The sequence below is a fragment of the Arachis hypogaea genome, chromosome 14 (genome assembly GCF_003086295.3).
Source record: "Arachis hypogaea cultivar Tifrunner chromosome 14, arahy.Tifrunner.gnm2.J5K5, whole genome shotgun sequence".
Classification (NCBI taxonomy): Eukaryota; Viridiplantae; Streptophyta; class Magnoliopsida; order Fabales; family Fabaceae; genus Arachis; species Arachis hypogaea.
Genome location: NC_092049.1, coordinates 141,837,600 through 141,853,404, shown reverse-complemented (window position 1 = coordinate 141,853,404; position 15,805 = coordinate 141,837,600). Strand labels below are relative to the sequence as shown.

At 35.1% G+C, this 15,805-nt stretch overlaps 2 protein-coding genes across 3 annotated transcripts; one reads left to right on the top strand and one right to left on the bottom strand.

The window, feature by feature from the left end:
* Nucleotides 1–486: 486 nt before the first annotated feature.
* Nucleotides 487–2,859, bottom strand: LOC112798171 (THO complex subunit 4A-like). Its single transcript, XM_025841381.3, has 4 exons — nucleotides 2,528–2,859; nucleotides 2,025–2,171; nucleotides 1,212–1,468; nucleotides 487–915 (listed from the first exon to the last, which is right to left on the bottom strand). The coding sequence occupies exons 1-4, from the start codon at nucleotides 2,687–2,689 to the stop codon at nucleotides 582–584; spliced, it is 900 nt and encodes a 299-aa protein (XP_025697166.1). The 5' UTR covers nucleotides 2,690–2,859; the 3' UTR covers nucleotides 487–581.
* Nucleotides 2,860–5,846: 2,987 nt separating this feature from the next.
* LOC140172864 (uncharacterized) lies at nucleotides 5,847–15,799 on the top strand. Of its 2 annotated transcripts, none has more exons than XM_072215635.1 (10): nucleotides 5,847–6,191; nucleotides 6,722–7,013; nucleotides 7,398–8,294; nucleotides 8,746–8,867; nucleotides 9,028–9,949; nucleotides 10,318–10,845; nucleotides 11,281–11,597; nucleotides 12,375–12,473; nucleotides 12,560–12,685; nucleotides 13,390–15,799. In XM_072215635.1, the coding sequence occupies exons 1-10, from the start codon at nucleotides 6,030–6,032 to the stop codon at nucleotides 15,175–15,177; spliced, it is 5,253 nt and encodes a 1,750-aa protein (XP_072071736.1). In that variant the 5' UTR covers nucleotides 5,847–6,029; the 3' UTR covers nucleotides 15,178–15,799. The 2 variants fall into 2 exon arrangements, with proteins under 2 accessions (XP_072071736.1, XP_072071737.1); XM_072215636.1 differs by having other exon boundaries at nucleotides 5,874–6,221.
* The last annotated feature ends 6 nt before the right edge of the window (nucleotides 15,800–15,805 follow it).

Genomic DNA, 15,805 nt, shown 5'->3' with positions numbered 1-15,805 from the left:
GAATCTTTATAACAATGTAATACTTGAACCACACACACCCTTAATGTTTAAGTACATTAGTTTTTTAAGACCAAATGGAATTTATTATTATTCTTTTGAAAAGTGCATTAAATTGAATTTTGGGTGTATACTTCAACTGCAATTGGTTATAAAGACCCATGTAAAGATTTTGCAATTGTGCAAAATCTAATTCCTTATCAAGCAACATACAAGGAAAAGAATGGAGGAACACACCATAGGACAAAACTTGCAATTAAATTGCATTTCTTTTACTGGCATTTGACCATCAATTGACATGCAAATGCCAATTTTGATCATAGATCTTTTCCGTCGTAAAATGCCAATGGGTAGCATTTCTCCTTTCTCTCTGTCCACTGAACTCAAAAATAATACTTAGTCGTATTATATCTGCTATGGACGTATGTACCCTTTTATAGGGGTATTGAACCAGTGAGGTACTAATCTGTTAAATGTTTTGAAACGAAGTGCAGAAACAGCAGTCTAATATATTTATTTACACTAGCAGAAGTAAGATTGCATAACCAGAGCTGTTTAGTCATTCTAGCTATTAAACACAGACATCAGTTTGGATTTTTCTTTTTTAGTTGCATAGCCTCCATGCGATACCGCTCCAAGTCGTCATCAAGATCTTTACGAGATAGCTTTCCATTATTTTGGTCCCTTGTTTCTCTGCGGCCTCTGCTTCTTGGACCACCTCTTGGACGTTGGTTATACCTCTCCAAATCATCATCAAGATCTCTAGAAGACACCCTCCTTCCAATAGGGATCTTCCCTCCAATCCTGTCACTAAGGCCCCTTCGATGGTAGTCGCCTAAAATGCCATTCTGGATTGTTCGATGGTAGTCCCCTAAAATGCCATTCTGGAAACTTCTATCGTCGACCGTTCCTTGTCCACTGAAAAGGAATAACACCAAACTTGTAATGGATAATAAAGAGACCATGGTTTCATATCAGAGCAAGGGATTCTATCCAAGCCACCAAACAATCAGATATTGATAAATCTCAACCAAAACCCATTTAAATTCTAGAATTCTACGGAGAAGCATACCTTGCTATCTCATATGAGAAGTATAAGTCAAGATTATTTATTTCAAAGCCATACCTTAGCTTTACAGCTCAAGCTAGATGGTGATGAAATTATACTTGGGAAGGAGAAAAAGATAACAATACCAGGAATCGGATTTTCATACCATACAAAGAAGTTACTTGGTTTTCCCAATATGCTATTTTGAACAACAGGTCTAACATCAGGAGCTGGTACGACGGTAGTTCCAACAAGCTCAATTTGCAATGGTTTCCCATCAAGCTTCATGTTGTTGTATTTCTTCATGGCTGCTAGAGCATCAGACTTCCTCACAAAGACAACTTCTGCTGTCCCCTTTGATCTTCCACTCTTGTCATAATGTATGGAGTATCTCTTTAACTCGCCCTCTTCTGCAAACAGCAGCTGCAAAAGGCACACAACAGCTCTCATTTCTTGACATCATTTGACTGATAAAAACTGATGGCCATAGAATCTTAAAAATCCTACAGAGTTGTCAAAACCAAATGCCAATCCCTAAAGGTATCATTGTCTAGTTTCTTTTAAAGGTGAATTTGTCCTTGTCATCATGGTACATTAGCACAGATCATTTTGCTTGCATAGTTCATCAATAAGTCATAGCACTGTCATAAGTCCAACACTCCAAGGTCATCATAATTTCAGAAGTGTGTCACCATGTCAACGTTTTATAGTTCATTGTATAGTCCTGAAAAACGTATGCAAAATCAATATGATACAACCGTATCATCATCATTCATTCATTCCCTCATGCATTATCAAAACTAAACATTCCTCACTTAACACTGATTATTTTGATAGTATATACCCACAGCACTAAACAAAACAAATCAGGAAGGAAAGCAAGAATAAAAATCATAAACCATCCGAAGTGAACAAAAATAGAAGGGGGAAAAAAATAAGAGATAAATTTCAAGAGAGAATAACAATAAGACATTAAGACCTTAATATCTTCGTTGGAAACACCATAATCCAAGTTAGAAATATAGAGTTTGGTTTCAGTGTCAGGTTCAGCTCCAACTCCAGCTCCGTGACCCATAACCAGTCCAACACCAGGAACAACACTCCCTTGCAACATTTGCCTTCCAACCTGCAAATCATTCTTCACATTCTCACAATCAAAATCAAAACAACAGAACCCTAAACCCTAAAATATTATAACATGTTTAGTACAGAACTCACATTTTTCTATTTCTAATAAAAAAAAATACCCTGACAGCAACTTTTTTTTTTTTCTTTATAATTTTTTTTTCTGCGAAATCGCGATAATGGAAGGAAAAAAATGAAAACAAGGTCGAAACTTCTGGGGTTAAGTATCGTTTTTATTTACCCTTCTCCAACCAACCAAAACCCTGAATGTTGAAAAACGTGAAAAATGGAAACGGAACAGATTTTTTTTTCTTTAAAACTCAAAAAAAAAAAAAAGTAAAGCTGCGAATGAATCACCTGCGGGACGGGGTAGGGCGTCATTGTGGCGGAGACACGATTAGGGATGCGGCGGTCGGGACCAAGGCCTGAGAGAGGATACCTTGGGCGGCGGCGAGCGGCGGACTCAGCCGCGGACTTCTTGATGACTTCGTCAAGGGACATATCCATACCAGCGGCCATTGCGAGAGAGAGAGAGAGAGAGAGAGAGAGAGAGAACTGCGTGGGGGTTAAGTTTCTGAGGAAATGAGTGAAGCAGAGTGTAGTGAACTAGTGATTAGTGTACTGAATAGTGAATACTGAGTAGTATACAGTGACGGAGGCAGGGTATAAATGTTGAGGTGATACTCGATCTAGCCCCAAAATTTACAATTAACTTCATTCAATTCTAAAATTTATAATAGTAATTTTTTTTTTTGAAAAGTATAGGGTAGTAAGGGTACTAATAGATTATTTGTCAACTTATTACTAACAATAATTAATTATTATATTTTAAACACATGTATAAATAGACACATCTAAAAAATACATCTATAAAGACACTTCTATTAGACTCAGTTATAAAAAAATATTTTTATTAGACACGTCTACAAAAACACTTCCATTAAACACAGTTATAAATAAGAGTTGGCAGACGTTGACAGAAATGTTGTTGGTAACGTAGCGAGATTGTTTTTAATAGTGTGAGATGATATCTAATGGTGTAGGATTAATCATTTTTCTTTTGATGGTTAAGTACTAGCCAGATTTCAACAAAAGTGCTGGTCTCCTATACTTTTTTTTCTTTTTCTTATCGTACATATCCAAATTTTTGTTGACAATTAAGTTTAATTAAATTAGTTTAAATTTAATAAAAATCACTTTCATTACAAGTAGTGTATACACATATGTATTTCACTAATGCAAATGACGCTCGAGTCAATAATATTTTGTGCATCTCTTTCTTTTTTTTCTATTGATACTACTATTACGTTGTTGCGTTTTATTTTTATTTTTTTTTCTCTTTTTCTTTTTCTTTTTTAAGTTATTGTAGTTATTTTTTTATTTCTCTCAATATAATAAAATAAAAAATAATTATGAGAAAATAAAATAAAAAATGAGAAGATGAAGAAAAAAAGATTAAAAATAAGAAGAAAACAAAGCAGAAGATAAAAAGGAGGAAGAAGAAGAGTTTTAGAATGGTGCAGAATTTATCAAAAAGATAACAATAAAATTTTTTAACAATACTACATAAATGTCTTAATTTTTACGTCGAAAGTTTGATATAAAAGCACAAAAATATCTTTTTTAATGTTGTTTTTTTTTCTTCTTTTTATTTCCATTTTTTTTTGCTGTTGCTCTTGTTTTTTCTTTTAGTAGCATTACTTCTCATATTAGATTTGAATGAACATATTTGTACTGTATTGTAATCTTGTTTAGTTGAATAAATATAAGTTTACACTTATTAGATTGAATTCTTAGATAAAATTGACCGAAATTTATTCTTCTTCTGTTTCTCCTTCTCTTTTTGTTGATTTTATTCCTCTAAAAAAAGTAAACAAAAATAATTATGAACAAATGAAATAAGAAGAATATGAAGAAAAAAAATATGAAAAAAGAAGAAAAAGACGAAGTAGAAGATAAAAAGCATGAAGAAGAAGAGTTTTGAATTGTGTGCACTTTATTTAAATCAAGAACGCACCGAAATTCCTTAATAATGACGATACACAATAGACTCAGTTTAAAACAAGCTCAGACCATAATGCATAAAAATTAAACTCAGAATGCACCGAAATTAATTCCAGAATGTACCAAAATTACGAGTTAAAACTCAAATGGCATAGTCTCTCCATACTCACTTAGAGGTTGTGGGTTTGAGTTTCCCTATCTTTGATAAAAAATAACACACACATACAAGCAAACTCTTCCTCCTCTTCTTCTTTCTCCTCCATCATTATTATCTTCTTTTACTTTCTCATGATTCTTATTGTTTTATTCTCTTAATAAGAACAAAAAAATCAAATAAAGAAGAATTAAAAACGCATAATGTTGCAAAATCACTATAAAGAGGAAGAGAAAAAGAAAAAACATCAACAATAACAACAATAAAAGAACGACGATACAGGCGATAATGATATCGATAATAACGATGACGACGACAATGGAGGAGGAGGAGAATAAAAAAGGAGGAGAAGAATGAATTCAAATGAGAAACGAAGAAGGAAGAGAATGAGAAGGAAAAATGGGTGGTGGTAGTAACAACGACTAAAGATGACGTAGAAGGAGGAGGAGAATGTGCGCGACAGGGATAAAGAAGAAGAATAAGAAGCAACAACAACAAGGACAGGAGTATAGAACGTGCGCTCAAAGAAAAGACAGGTATAGTGGCACGTGAACGTAAATTAAAGGAGTGGATCCTCTCGAGTGAAAAAAAAATTGGATAATGTCCAGTGTTTAATCTAACCATTCATTACTCTCTCTCTTATTTATTTTTGGTTCCACTTATAGAATCAAAAATAAGAAATGACATTTTATTTTATCAAGTGTTAAAAAAAATTGAAGAGGATCCATTTTCTGTAAATTAAGTTATACCAATTTAGTTAAACTCTGTTGATTAAATGACTTGAATGTATAATTTTATTATTAAAGAATAAAAATTGTTAGTCGTATTTATTTATCGATAAAATAGTGTTGTTATCGTTAAGAAAGAGGTATATATTATATATATATTATATTAAATATAAGAAAATAAATATTGTCATTTTTTTTATTCTTTTATAACTCATATAATATGCAATGTAAAAAAAATGTATAAAGTGGTATTATAAAAATAGAGTAAAATTATAATTTTGTCAGATGACATTATACAAATGTCTTTATTGATAATTTTATTTATATAAAATAAAATTTTTAAAATTAATTAATTAAGAAATACATAAAAATTAAACGTACAATACCAGAGGTACTTTTTAAGTTTTTTACTTTAATGTATATCATTGTCTATTTTTTTTTTCTAAAGTTAAAAATGAAGAAGTAAATAAAAGAGACGAGCCTTTATATTTATTTACAAAAAATGAAAATACTGATAAAATTATTCATACAAAATTAAACTAAATTTTTATTCGTAAAATATAAGTTTTAATTTATAAATTTGCTTTAATTCCATAAGTACAAGTTGAGTTTACATTGTTGCCAATGAGTAATAGCTTAAATAACATAGTCTTTCTATACTCAATTAAGAGATTGCGGTTCAGGGTCCAAGTCTTCTTTGGTAAAAAAAAAAAGGTTGAGTTTACTTTATTATTTTTTTAAGAAAAACAATGTGATTATTTATATAAGGGAAAATTGTTAAAAAGGTAAAAATAATTAGCTGGCGATTGAAAAGAGTGGAGTGGCGCCCGCGACTCGGTTCATTTTTAATTCTTAGCGTGTCCCCTCGCTTTCTTTCCATTTCGTCCACGTTTTTGCTTCTCTCCCATGGTAACCGCTTTCAGACTGTTAGAGAGAGAAAACACCTTTCTAGAGAGAGAGAAACCAATTCACCATGGAACACACCACTCTTCAGCTCGCAGCCACCACCACCACCACCACCACCACCACAACCTCCGCGCCCTCCCAGCCTCCTCCCGAACCCCCTCCCAACGCCACCGTTTCTTCTCACAGAGTCAGAGAAGAAGGCGAGCTATTTTCTTCCGACGACGATGACGTAATTCTTTGCCAAAAACCCTAGCTATTGGTTTGTTTATTTATTTCCGGTTTCGTTCTTATCGTTACGCGATTTTTTGTTTGTTTTTGTCGTTTTCCTGTTCTGACTTGCATTCGTTGACTCGCGTTTTTCTCTTTCGATCTTCTGCTGCTGCATCGTTCTTTTGTTCAGTGTGGTTAGTTTAGGAGAATTTGTATAGTTATTCGGTTTTGGATGTGTTTTCTAGTTCTATTCCGGTAGTAGAATTCAACCGTTAATGCTAGCTAGCTTTGTTAGTTTAGCTTCGTGAGTTTATGTGGTTGCACTAGATCTGAGAGATTGAGGAGAGAAACTATCGGTTTTGAATAGCTTCTCTATGTGAGTACTGCTGAATTATTTTGTAATTTTTGTTTTTGTCTTCTTTTGCTGCCAAAATAGCAGAAATTGGTCATGGAAGAGCGTATTAAATGTGTTGTTCATTTTTCCTTTTTCGGTTTGTTGATTTTGTTGTTGGTTATGTATTTTTTTAATGGGAAATTTTTGTCTACCAGGAAAACCGTGATACTGCTGCTGTTCTACCCATCCCCGATAGCTCTGTTGTTCAGTCCATTCATGAGAGCTCTGTTGTTCAGTCAACTTATGAGAGCTCTGTTGTTCAGTCCATTCATGAAAGCTCTGTTGTTCAGTCCATCCCTGATGTTCAAACTATCCGTACTGCTCAAACTACCAGTACTGTTCAGTCCACCATTGTTGCACAAACCATCCCTGCCATTAAAACTGCCTCTGCCAGAGAGTCTGGCGCAGCTCCATTGGTGCAAAAGAGTATCCAGGGCGTTCAGGGTGGTAAGTTATATTACTCTTTGCAAACTGCTAGTTTAAGGAGTACTGAAGTGATTACCTTTTGTTTCCTTTGGGTGGCAATATCTCCTATTGAGCATCCCTCTTCCAGCACCATCTTTGAACTTTGCATTGCTATGTGATTTATCCACAGATTATTTATAGTAAAAGTACTGACTTGATTATCTCTTTAATAATTTAGTCGGTACTAACTTCACCTTGGGCATAATATTTCTTGAATATGAGACTTCTTTTTTATGTCTTGGTGCTTTAATACGAAGGATATTTGATTTTCATTTTGTCTGAACTTGATTATGTATCTATTAATAGGCATTTTATACTGGTATGTTTAATCTGACTGGTAAGCTTTTTGTGGCAATACTGTTACAGGCTCCAACAATCTACTATTACAGACAAACAAACAATCAACTTCACAGAAGAGCTTGGTAAAGAATCAATTACCCCCCAAATCTCCTCCATGGACCGGTCCTGTAGGCAATGATAAAAATCTCGTGATAAGCTTTTCTGATGATGACAGTGGTAGTGACCTTGACACTAAAGGTAATGCTACCAAGTTGGATAGCCATGTAAAGCGTCCAAGCTCATCCTTGGTGAAATCAAACAAATTACAGTTACAGCAAAATGGTAGAGGTGTGCAGAAGGCAATGCCCAAGAGATTCTCTTCTAATCACACATTTATATTACCAATGACCAAAAACCGCGGTTCCATTTCTAAAGGTGTTGGATCCATGCCACTGGGACAGGGATCACGGACTAAATACTTCAAGCCTGTGAATAAAAATGTAATGATTCGAGAGCATGTACGTGATCAAGGAGTGGTATCAAATGACAGTAAACTCCAGGATTTGCGGCATCAAATTGCACTCCGTGAAAGTGAACTTAGGTTGAAGGCAGCCCTACAAACTAAGGAAGCTGCTTCAATTGTAGGTAGGGATCATAATGTATCAAATCTGAAGAATGACATAGCTAGAAAATATACTCCACCTTCCTCAGAGGCTTTGGAGCCAAGGGAACCGGATAGGAAACGCTTGAAACTTGGCACATCGGCTGTTGGTAGTCAGCAAGAAGTTCCTGTTTCAAAATCCATATTACCATCCAAAGATTCTGCACGGCAAAATTGTTATCATCAGGAGAGACACCATGTTGGTCATAGTCAAAATGAAATTCCATTATGTAGAGGAAAGCCAACAATAGTGACATCAGAGAAGCAACCTGACAAACATACTGATAATTCCTTACATAATATGCCTTTTAGACCAAGAGAAGGTAAAATATTATGCTTTTATGTTAAGTGCAACTCATACATTTTTTTGTCTACAAGTTAGCTTAGAAACTTTCTGTATTATTTTGGAAAATAAAGTTTATACCTGTTATTTTCACCCAAACCAATTTGTAAAGCTCTTACATTGGAAAGTTCTTCCCAATTTTTCTTTATTTATTTATGGACTAAACAAATCATTGCCTTCTTTCATAGGCTGTTTTCTTTTCCCATTTTTCCCCCTGATAATAAGTTCATGCAAGTCTGCTTGAAGGTGCAGCTGCATATGTATATTTAAATATCATAAGAATGTGGAACGTGTAAAACAATTGTCTAATTTTACAGGACTTCAAGTTAATGAATGTCTAAGCATGATGAAGCTGGTGACTTGATAGTGACCAAGTCGAAGCATGAATCAGTAAAATGTCTAATCTCTCATGGTCTGGTTATATCTTGTAGGTGATGTTAGTTATGGTGTCAATCAGATTGAAAAGAGTATTAGGCCTATTGACCCTTGTATTGCTCCCAACCAGAGTGCAGTGCCAGAAAATATGAACTCCAATAGCATGCCAAAGAATTTAGTAAGTTAATTCCCCATGCAAAACATTTGCTTTTTACTTGCTGAACGGTGACTTAATTGGAAATCATTCCTGTGTTTTTCTGTGTTTATTTACTAGCCATGAGTTATAATTTGTTATACATGGTATTAATCTCATTACTCCCTCCACATCCCTTATTTAGGTAGCCCCAAGCGGTGCATCTCTTTTGAGCCACAAGGATAATGCACATGTCTCTGAGCATAACAACATGGATTTAGATTCAATTTTTGGAATGGAAGAATTGATAGATAAAGAATTGGAGGAAGCACAGGAACATCGGCACAAATGTGAAATTGAAGAAAGAAATGCACTTAAAATTTATCTTAAAGCTCAAAGAGCTTTGCTTGAGGCTAATGCTCGATGCACCAATCTTTACCGTAAAAGGGAATTGTGTTCAGCTAATCTACGATCTTTAATTTTAAATAATCCCAGCTTCTCTTGGTCTTCAGGGCAACACCAGGATCTGGATTCAGGGCCAGATTACTTAACCAGGCATGGATATGAAATACCCACATCAAGCTGTCAGAGGCCTGCTGAATATAATGATAATAATAATCCAAGTTTTGACTCTAATATTCAAGGTATGAACCTTGTGGCAGGAGCAAATTTAGGACCTGAACCTTGTGGTGAACCAGATGCTAGTACGTCAGAGCCTTTACCTCAAATGGGTAATAATGCCGAAAATGGAATTTATTCTCCTTCTGATGAATTGGACACATCTGGTAATGAAAATGGAGAGATTTCACCAGCTGGAAATGTGTCAAGTAATCTTGATGCTGAATATAATAAAGAACAGGACTCTAATGGCAAATTGATGGACATAGATACTACATCAAATGCAAACTTTTCTACTGATTGTCCTCAGGATTCTTTGCTTCTCGAAGCAACATTGAGGTCTCAATTATTTGCACGTTTAGGGACTAAAGGTATGAAGACTAGCATTCCATCTAACAACACAGTGGCAGCTGCTGAACATGGGCCTGAAAATGAGGTTGGAAGCCAGAGAAATCAAGAACATCATGGTGTTGTAGTACAATCTGGGGTGGATGATAATGATCTCCAAGGTACTTTTTTTGTTTTGGATTCTGTATGCTACTGTGTTTGCTTTTCATTTTGATTATTAGTTTGATAATGCTGATGTTGAATCTGGATAAAAAATAATGTAGTTTAGGTGACTGTATAGTCCATGTACTCAAACTTTTGCCTATGCCTTTCCCCTCTGCTTCTTGTGTTTCAATAGTGTAACTTAGGCAGACATCATTTGCAGTGTAGCGAGCTCTTGGCATGCATACATATTGACTAATTATTTTGAATTCAGTTTACTGCAACCATGAGAAATTGTGGCTTAATATTGATTCCGTTTTATCATGTATTGATGAAATCGTGGAAGTTTATCACTTCCATTCCTCATTATTTTGTTCAACATCATTAGGCATTGAGAGGCAAGAAAGGAGTATCCATCTGGATTCCACTGAGATTCAAAGTGAGCAAAACAGCGGTGGAAATTCTTTGGAGTCAAATGGTAGTGGTGGTTCAGGAGGTCAAGGACATATGCCTTGTCAAGGCCACCATTCAACAAATGATATGACCTTCCCACCTTTGATTTTTAGGAGTGCATTTCGTGAGCTGAGAGAAATATCTCCATTCTATCCTAATCAATTCCAGAACAAAAATGATTTTATTCACACTAATGATAGTGAAAATAGGCGTATTACATGCCTCGGTTATGATGAAATGAAGTGGAGCAATTTGTTAGAAGTCTCAGTGCCTGTCACTGTTGGGAATTTACTCTCAGAAGAAAGCTCTTATAGCTGCAGTTCTGCAGTTGATCCATTTTGGCCACTTTGCATGTATGAACTTCGTGGAAAATGCAACAATGACGAGTGTCCTTGGCAGCATGTTAAGGACTATGATGATGGAAACCTTCATCAGGAGCAACACATTAATTCCAATAATCCAGGTATGAAAATTGTTGACAATATAAGATGTAGTTTACTATGTAAGGGAGTTTTCTGGAAATATCAGTGGGAAGATTGATGTGTGTTATATACCCCTGCTGAAATTGATTTTGTAAAAATTGGTACTTATTAGTAAAATTGTAGTTTTACCTTTAATATAAGTACATCAAAACTTTGATTGGGGTTAGTCTGGTTTGAGGATTCAATAAATCATTTTCAAAAAGTGGACGGGGTGTTGGGGACTTGGGGTAGACTATGTATATTTTTCTAGACGTATTCCCAGGATTAAGCATTGAAACCTAGAGCTGTTTTTCAAAAAAAATAAATAAATTAAATAAAAATTCCATGGGAAATTAGGTTTTTTCAGTATATAATTAGATGTGTGCTAATATAGATACTTCATGAGACTAATATTTTGAAGTTGTACTGACCTGAAGGTAGATTACCATTGCATCAACAAAACTGTAATGGTGTGACAAAAGTTCCAAATGGTCACAAAGCTACAGTCCTGCCAACTTATCTTGTTGGCTTAGATGTTCTGAAAGCAGATCAATTTGCCTATAAAGCTGTTATGGCGCATAGAAGTTCCCAATACTGGCAGAAGCATTTCAGTTTTACTTTGGCTACTTCGAATATGCTACGGAATGGTATACCTGCTGATGCTCCATTATTGCATGGTGGTGATGAACGAATAGAGGTCCATGACCCTTGGAACAACTATTTATCATCTTTTCAGTGGAGAACTGGAGCCCGGGTTTGTTACCTTTTTGTCCCTTTCTTTTTAAAGAAAATAAATTTCTTGTCTTCGTAGAGACATAAATGTACATTTATTCCCAAATTTATTTGCATTCTCCAATAGTATATCTCTTTTACTAGTTTCCAAATCTGATGTCTTCATGTTTTCAGTCTAACCTCATCACTTCCATTCTGATATGAACAACGGATCAATTTTATAGTTACTATTCTTTTTTTTCTTCTAGAAACTACTTTAAAGAATCCATAACTCTAATTTTATAGTTGATTTCCTATTTTTATTTTATTTCTCAGAAATCTATAATCTACAATATTTAAAGAACTTATGTTAGTGTTGGGAAATTTCAATGGCTATTAGCCTGCAATGTGCATGCCAGAACAATTTCTTATCATCTTATTTCTCGAATTCTTTGTCTCACATGTGTTACATGGAAATTCTTTTATGTGATCATAATTTTGATTCTTCTAATGGTATCCACTGTTTTTATGTATAAATAACTGTTTTCTTATATCATGTACTTGTTCATAGTTATATCACTACATACACATATATTATGATGCACGTGCTTGTTTTTGTAACTGAATGAACTTGTTGAAGAGTTTCAAGTTGCATTACTCAACTTTAAACCGCTAGTTCAATTGGTGAATACATTAAAATTGGTAGTGTGCCAGCCAGTGAATTAAACTTGCTTTTGATTCTCCATTTAACCTATATAATATGGTGCAATGTTTGAATTCCTTTATTCATGCTAACTTCTTCCATTTGTTATAAAATTAGAATCAAATTAAGCAGGCCATGGCTGATAGTGAACAAGCTGTTGAGATGGCTGCTCTTATTCTAAACCAGGAAACTAATAAATTGCATGGTGTAAGAAAGGTATATATTAGATGTCATTCCTTGTCAACAATTGAAATACACTCATTATTTTCCTTTCTATTTATCTCAAATTTTGGTCTTTTTAGGCTCTGTCTATACTATCAAAAGCGCTGGAAACTGATCCAAAATCTTTGGTTCTGTGGATTGTTTATCTGCTCATTTACTATGGAAATTTCAACCCAGATGAAAAGAATGACATGTTCTTCTATGCGGTATGTTTTCCTTTTCTCCTACTTCAATGTGGAGTATTTTCTGGGAATGATTCCTTCTCTGATATGCTGAATGGGGTGTATGTATATTACAGGATGTAGAGAGACCCTAGAAGTTACCATCAGTGGTCAACTAAAAAAATGTAGTGATAACCTTGTTTATTTATCGATCTGAGTCTTGGCTACTGAATCCTGATACCAGAAGCTGAAGCAATAGCATTGTTGTAACTTAAATTTACTTTGTGTTTGTAGGTTACTAATCTTCCCAACTTATTATTATTCGGAACAAGTTTCACTCAATACTAACCCTAGAATACTTATAACTATCACAGAGACAGCTTGCTAATCTCTTAACTTGTTAAATGTTTGAGAGGGAATATAGATTAAGTGAAATGCTATCCAGTTAGTTCGGATGCTATTTGTTCTAGTCTTGGTCAAATAAATCACCATTCTTAAGACAAACATACTCGTCGGAAATTGGTCCTTGTGTTTTTCTTTGTGCCCTTGTCCATGCAGATAAGATAGAATTCAAAGCACTGCTTGTTCCTTTATTTTATATGTAAAGATGAAGCCTTTTTTGTTCTTTGTTAATCATTCTCTGAATTCTTTTTTTAAGTTTTAGACTTTTAGTTAGTGTGTTATTATAAACGTTCCTTTTGAGAACTGATATGTGCTTTCCGGGGAAACACTCCAAATGATTTTTTCAGGTCAAACACTGTGAAGGATGTTATGTACTATGGCTCATGTACATTAACAGTCAGAGGAAGCTTGATGATCGGCTTGCTGCCTATGATGCTGCTCTGTCAGAGCTCTGTCAGCATGCTTCTGCTGCTGTGGAGGATAGAGCACATGAAAGTGCATGCATCTTAGACCTGTTTTTGCAAATGTTGGATTGCTTATGCATGTCAGGAAATATTGAGAAAGCCATTCACAGAAGTTATGGAATAATCCCTACTACAACTAAATCTGATGAGCCTAATCATCTGTCACTCTCAGATATACTCAATTGTTTAACAATTTCTGACAAATGTGTATTCTGGGTTTGTTGTGTTTACTTAGTTATTTACAGGAAACTGCCTGATGCTGTAGTACTGAAGTTCGAATGTGAGAAGGATCTCCTTGATATTGAATGGCCCTTTATCCGTTTATCTGAAGATGATAAGGAGATGGCTATTAAACTTGTGGAAACTGCTGTTGAGTCCGTTGATTCCCATCTCTGTAGTGAATCAGTCAAAAGTGATGCTAATCTCAGGGCTGCTCAACTTTTTGCTCTTAATCATATTAGATGTATGGTTGCACTTGATAACCTTGAATCCTCAAGAGATTTGTTTGATAAATACATGAAGTTGTACCCTTCCTGCATAGAACTGGTTCTGCTATTGGCTCGTATACAGAAACAGGAGAGCAATGTTGCCAATTTCACAGGTTTTGAGGAAGCCATTAGCATATGGCCAAATGAAGTTCCTGGAATCAGTTGCATCTGGAATCAGTATGTTGAAAATGCTCTCCAAAATCAAAGAATTGATTTTGCAAAAGAAATTATATCCCGTTGGTTCCACTCTGTCTGGAAAGTTCAGGAACTCTCAAATGGAGAAACGGATGCCAGCAGTCATGGCAATTCTTGTGGCTCTTTGGGATTGAATTCAAAACCTGCTTCAGATACATTGATTTCTGATCACAAAAGTATGGATATGATGTTTGGATTTCTTAATCTGTCACTCTATTATTTTTTTCAGAATGATGCGACAGAAGCATGCCTAGCAGTTGATAAAGCTAAGAATATTGCGGCTTTTGGAGGCCTAGAACACAGCATGAGAAAACATGTGATGTTTCTGCTTTGTGATGCATTGAGCTTAAAGGAGGATGGTCCTAATGATGCTATAAAGAAGATTTTAGAGGTTTATATGGATCCTTCGACTCAGGCACTTCTAGTCCCTAAAGTGTTAACAAGGAAATTTTTTGACAGCATCAAGAAGCCAAGAGTGCAGCATCTAATAAACAATATACTAACTCCAGTTTCATTTGATTGCGCTCTGCTAAATTTTATTGCTCAATCGTGGTTTGGTTCATCTCATTTACCCCGAATGGTCAGTGACCCAAAATACCTGGTTGATTTTGTTGAAGCCATTATGGAGGTAGTTCCATCCAACTTTCAATTAGCAATTATTGTCTGCAAGCTATTAAGCAACAGTCACAATAATTCTGATGTAAGTTCAGCCAGTCTGTGGTTTTGGGCTTGTTCGAACCTTGTAAATGCAATTTTGAGTTCCGTCCCAATACCACCAGAATATGTTTGGGTCAAAGCTGGGGGTTTCTTACAGAATCCCGTGGGCATTGAGGCAGTCTCTCAAAGATTTTTTGGAAGGGCGCTCTCAGTCTATCCATATTCTATTGAGTTGTGGAAATGTTTCTATAAGCTAAACAAGACCATTGGAGTAGCAAATGATGTTGTGGAAGCAGCAAAAGAAAGGGGTATTAGTATTGAACTTGATTGACTTCTGGTTTAGTAACCGAATAACTGGATGTGGTTGATATGATCAAACATATTTGCTTGTGGAAACTTCAAGGGAGCAGTTTTGCATTTCTAAGAGGAAGACCTCAAAATGTAGATGATTTTTGGTTCATACGTTGAATTTTTCAGAGTTTTAAGCAGTTCTGGATTCTGACAACACAATGCACTAGGTTGAATATTGAGCGTGTGTTGATATTGTACAGAGAAGTGAATTGGAGTGGCGAGTTGGCAATATCCAGTGACTTGTTAGGATTTGGTGAGTAGATTATACGGATAGTCATGGTAAGGATTTAGGATTAGTTGAAAGTTGGCAATATCCAGTGACTTGTTAGGATTTTTACCATTTTACTTTATTTGCCCTGTGTGCTTGAACTGATTTCAGAGTTCCATCCCCATCATGGTTCCTTTCCTTCCTTCATTGTCCCCTTCCCCCCTCACACAAACACATACACACACACACACATACACACACGACACAAATGAAAAAGGAAAAAGCTGTAACACTTAATAGCCTTTACACCAAATTATTATTGTGATGTCATGTCTTTGACATTGTAACTTCGTAGATTGTTATATTGATTGAATGAAAGATAATATTTTTCCTAGATGCT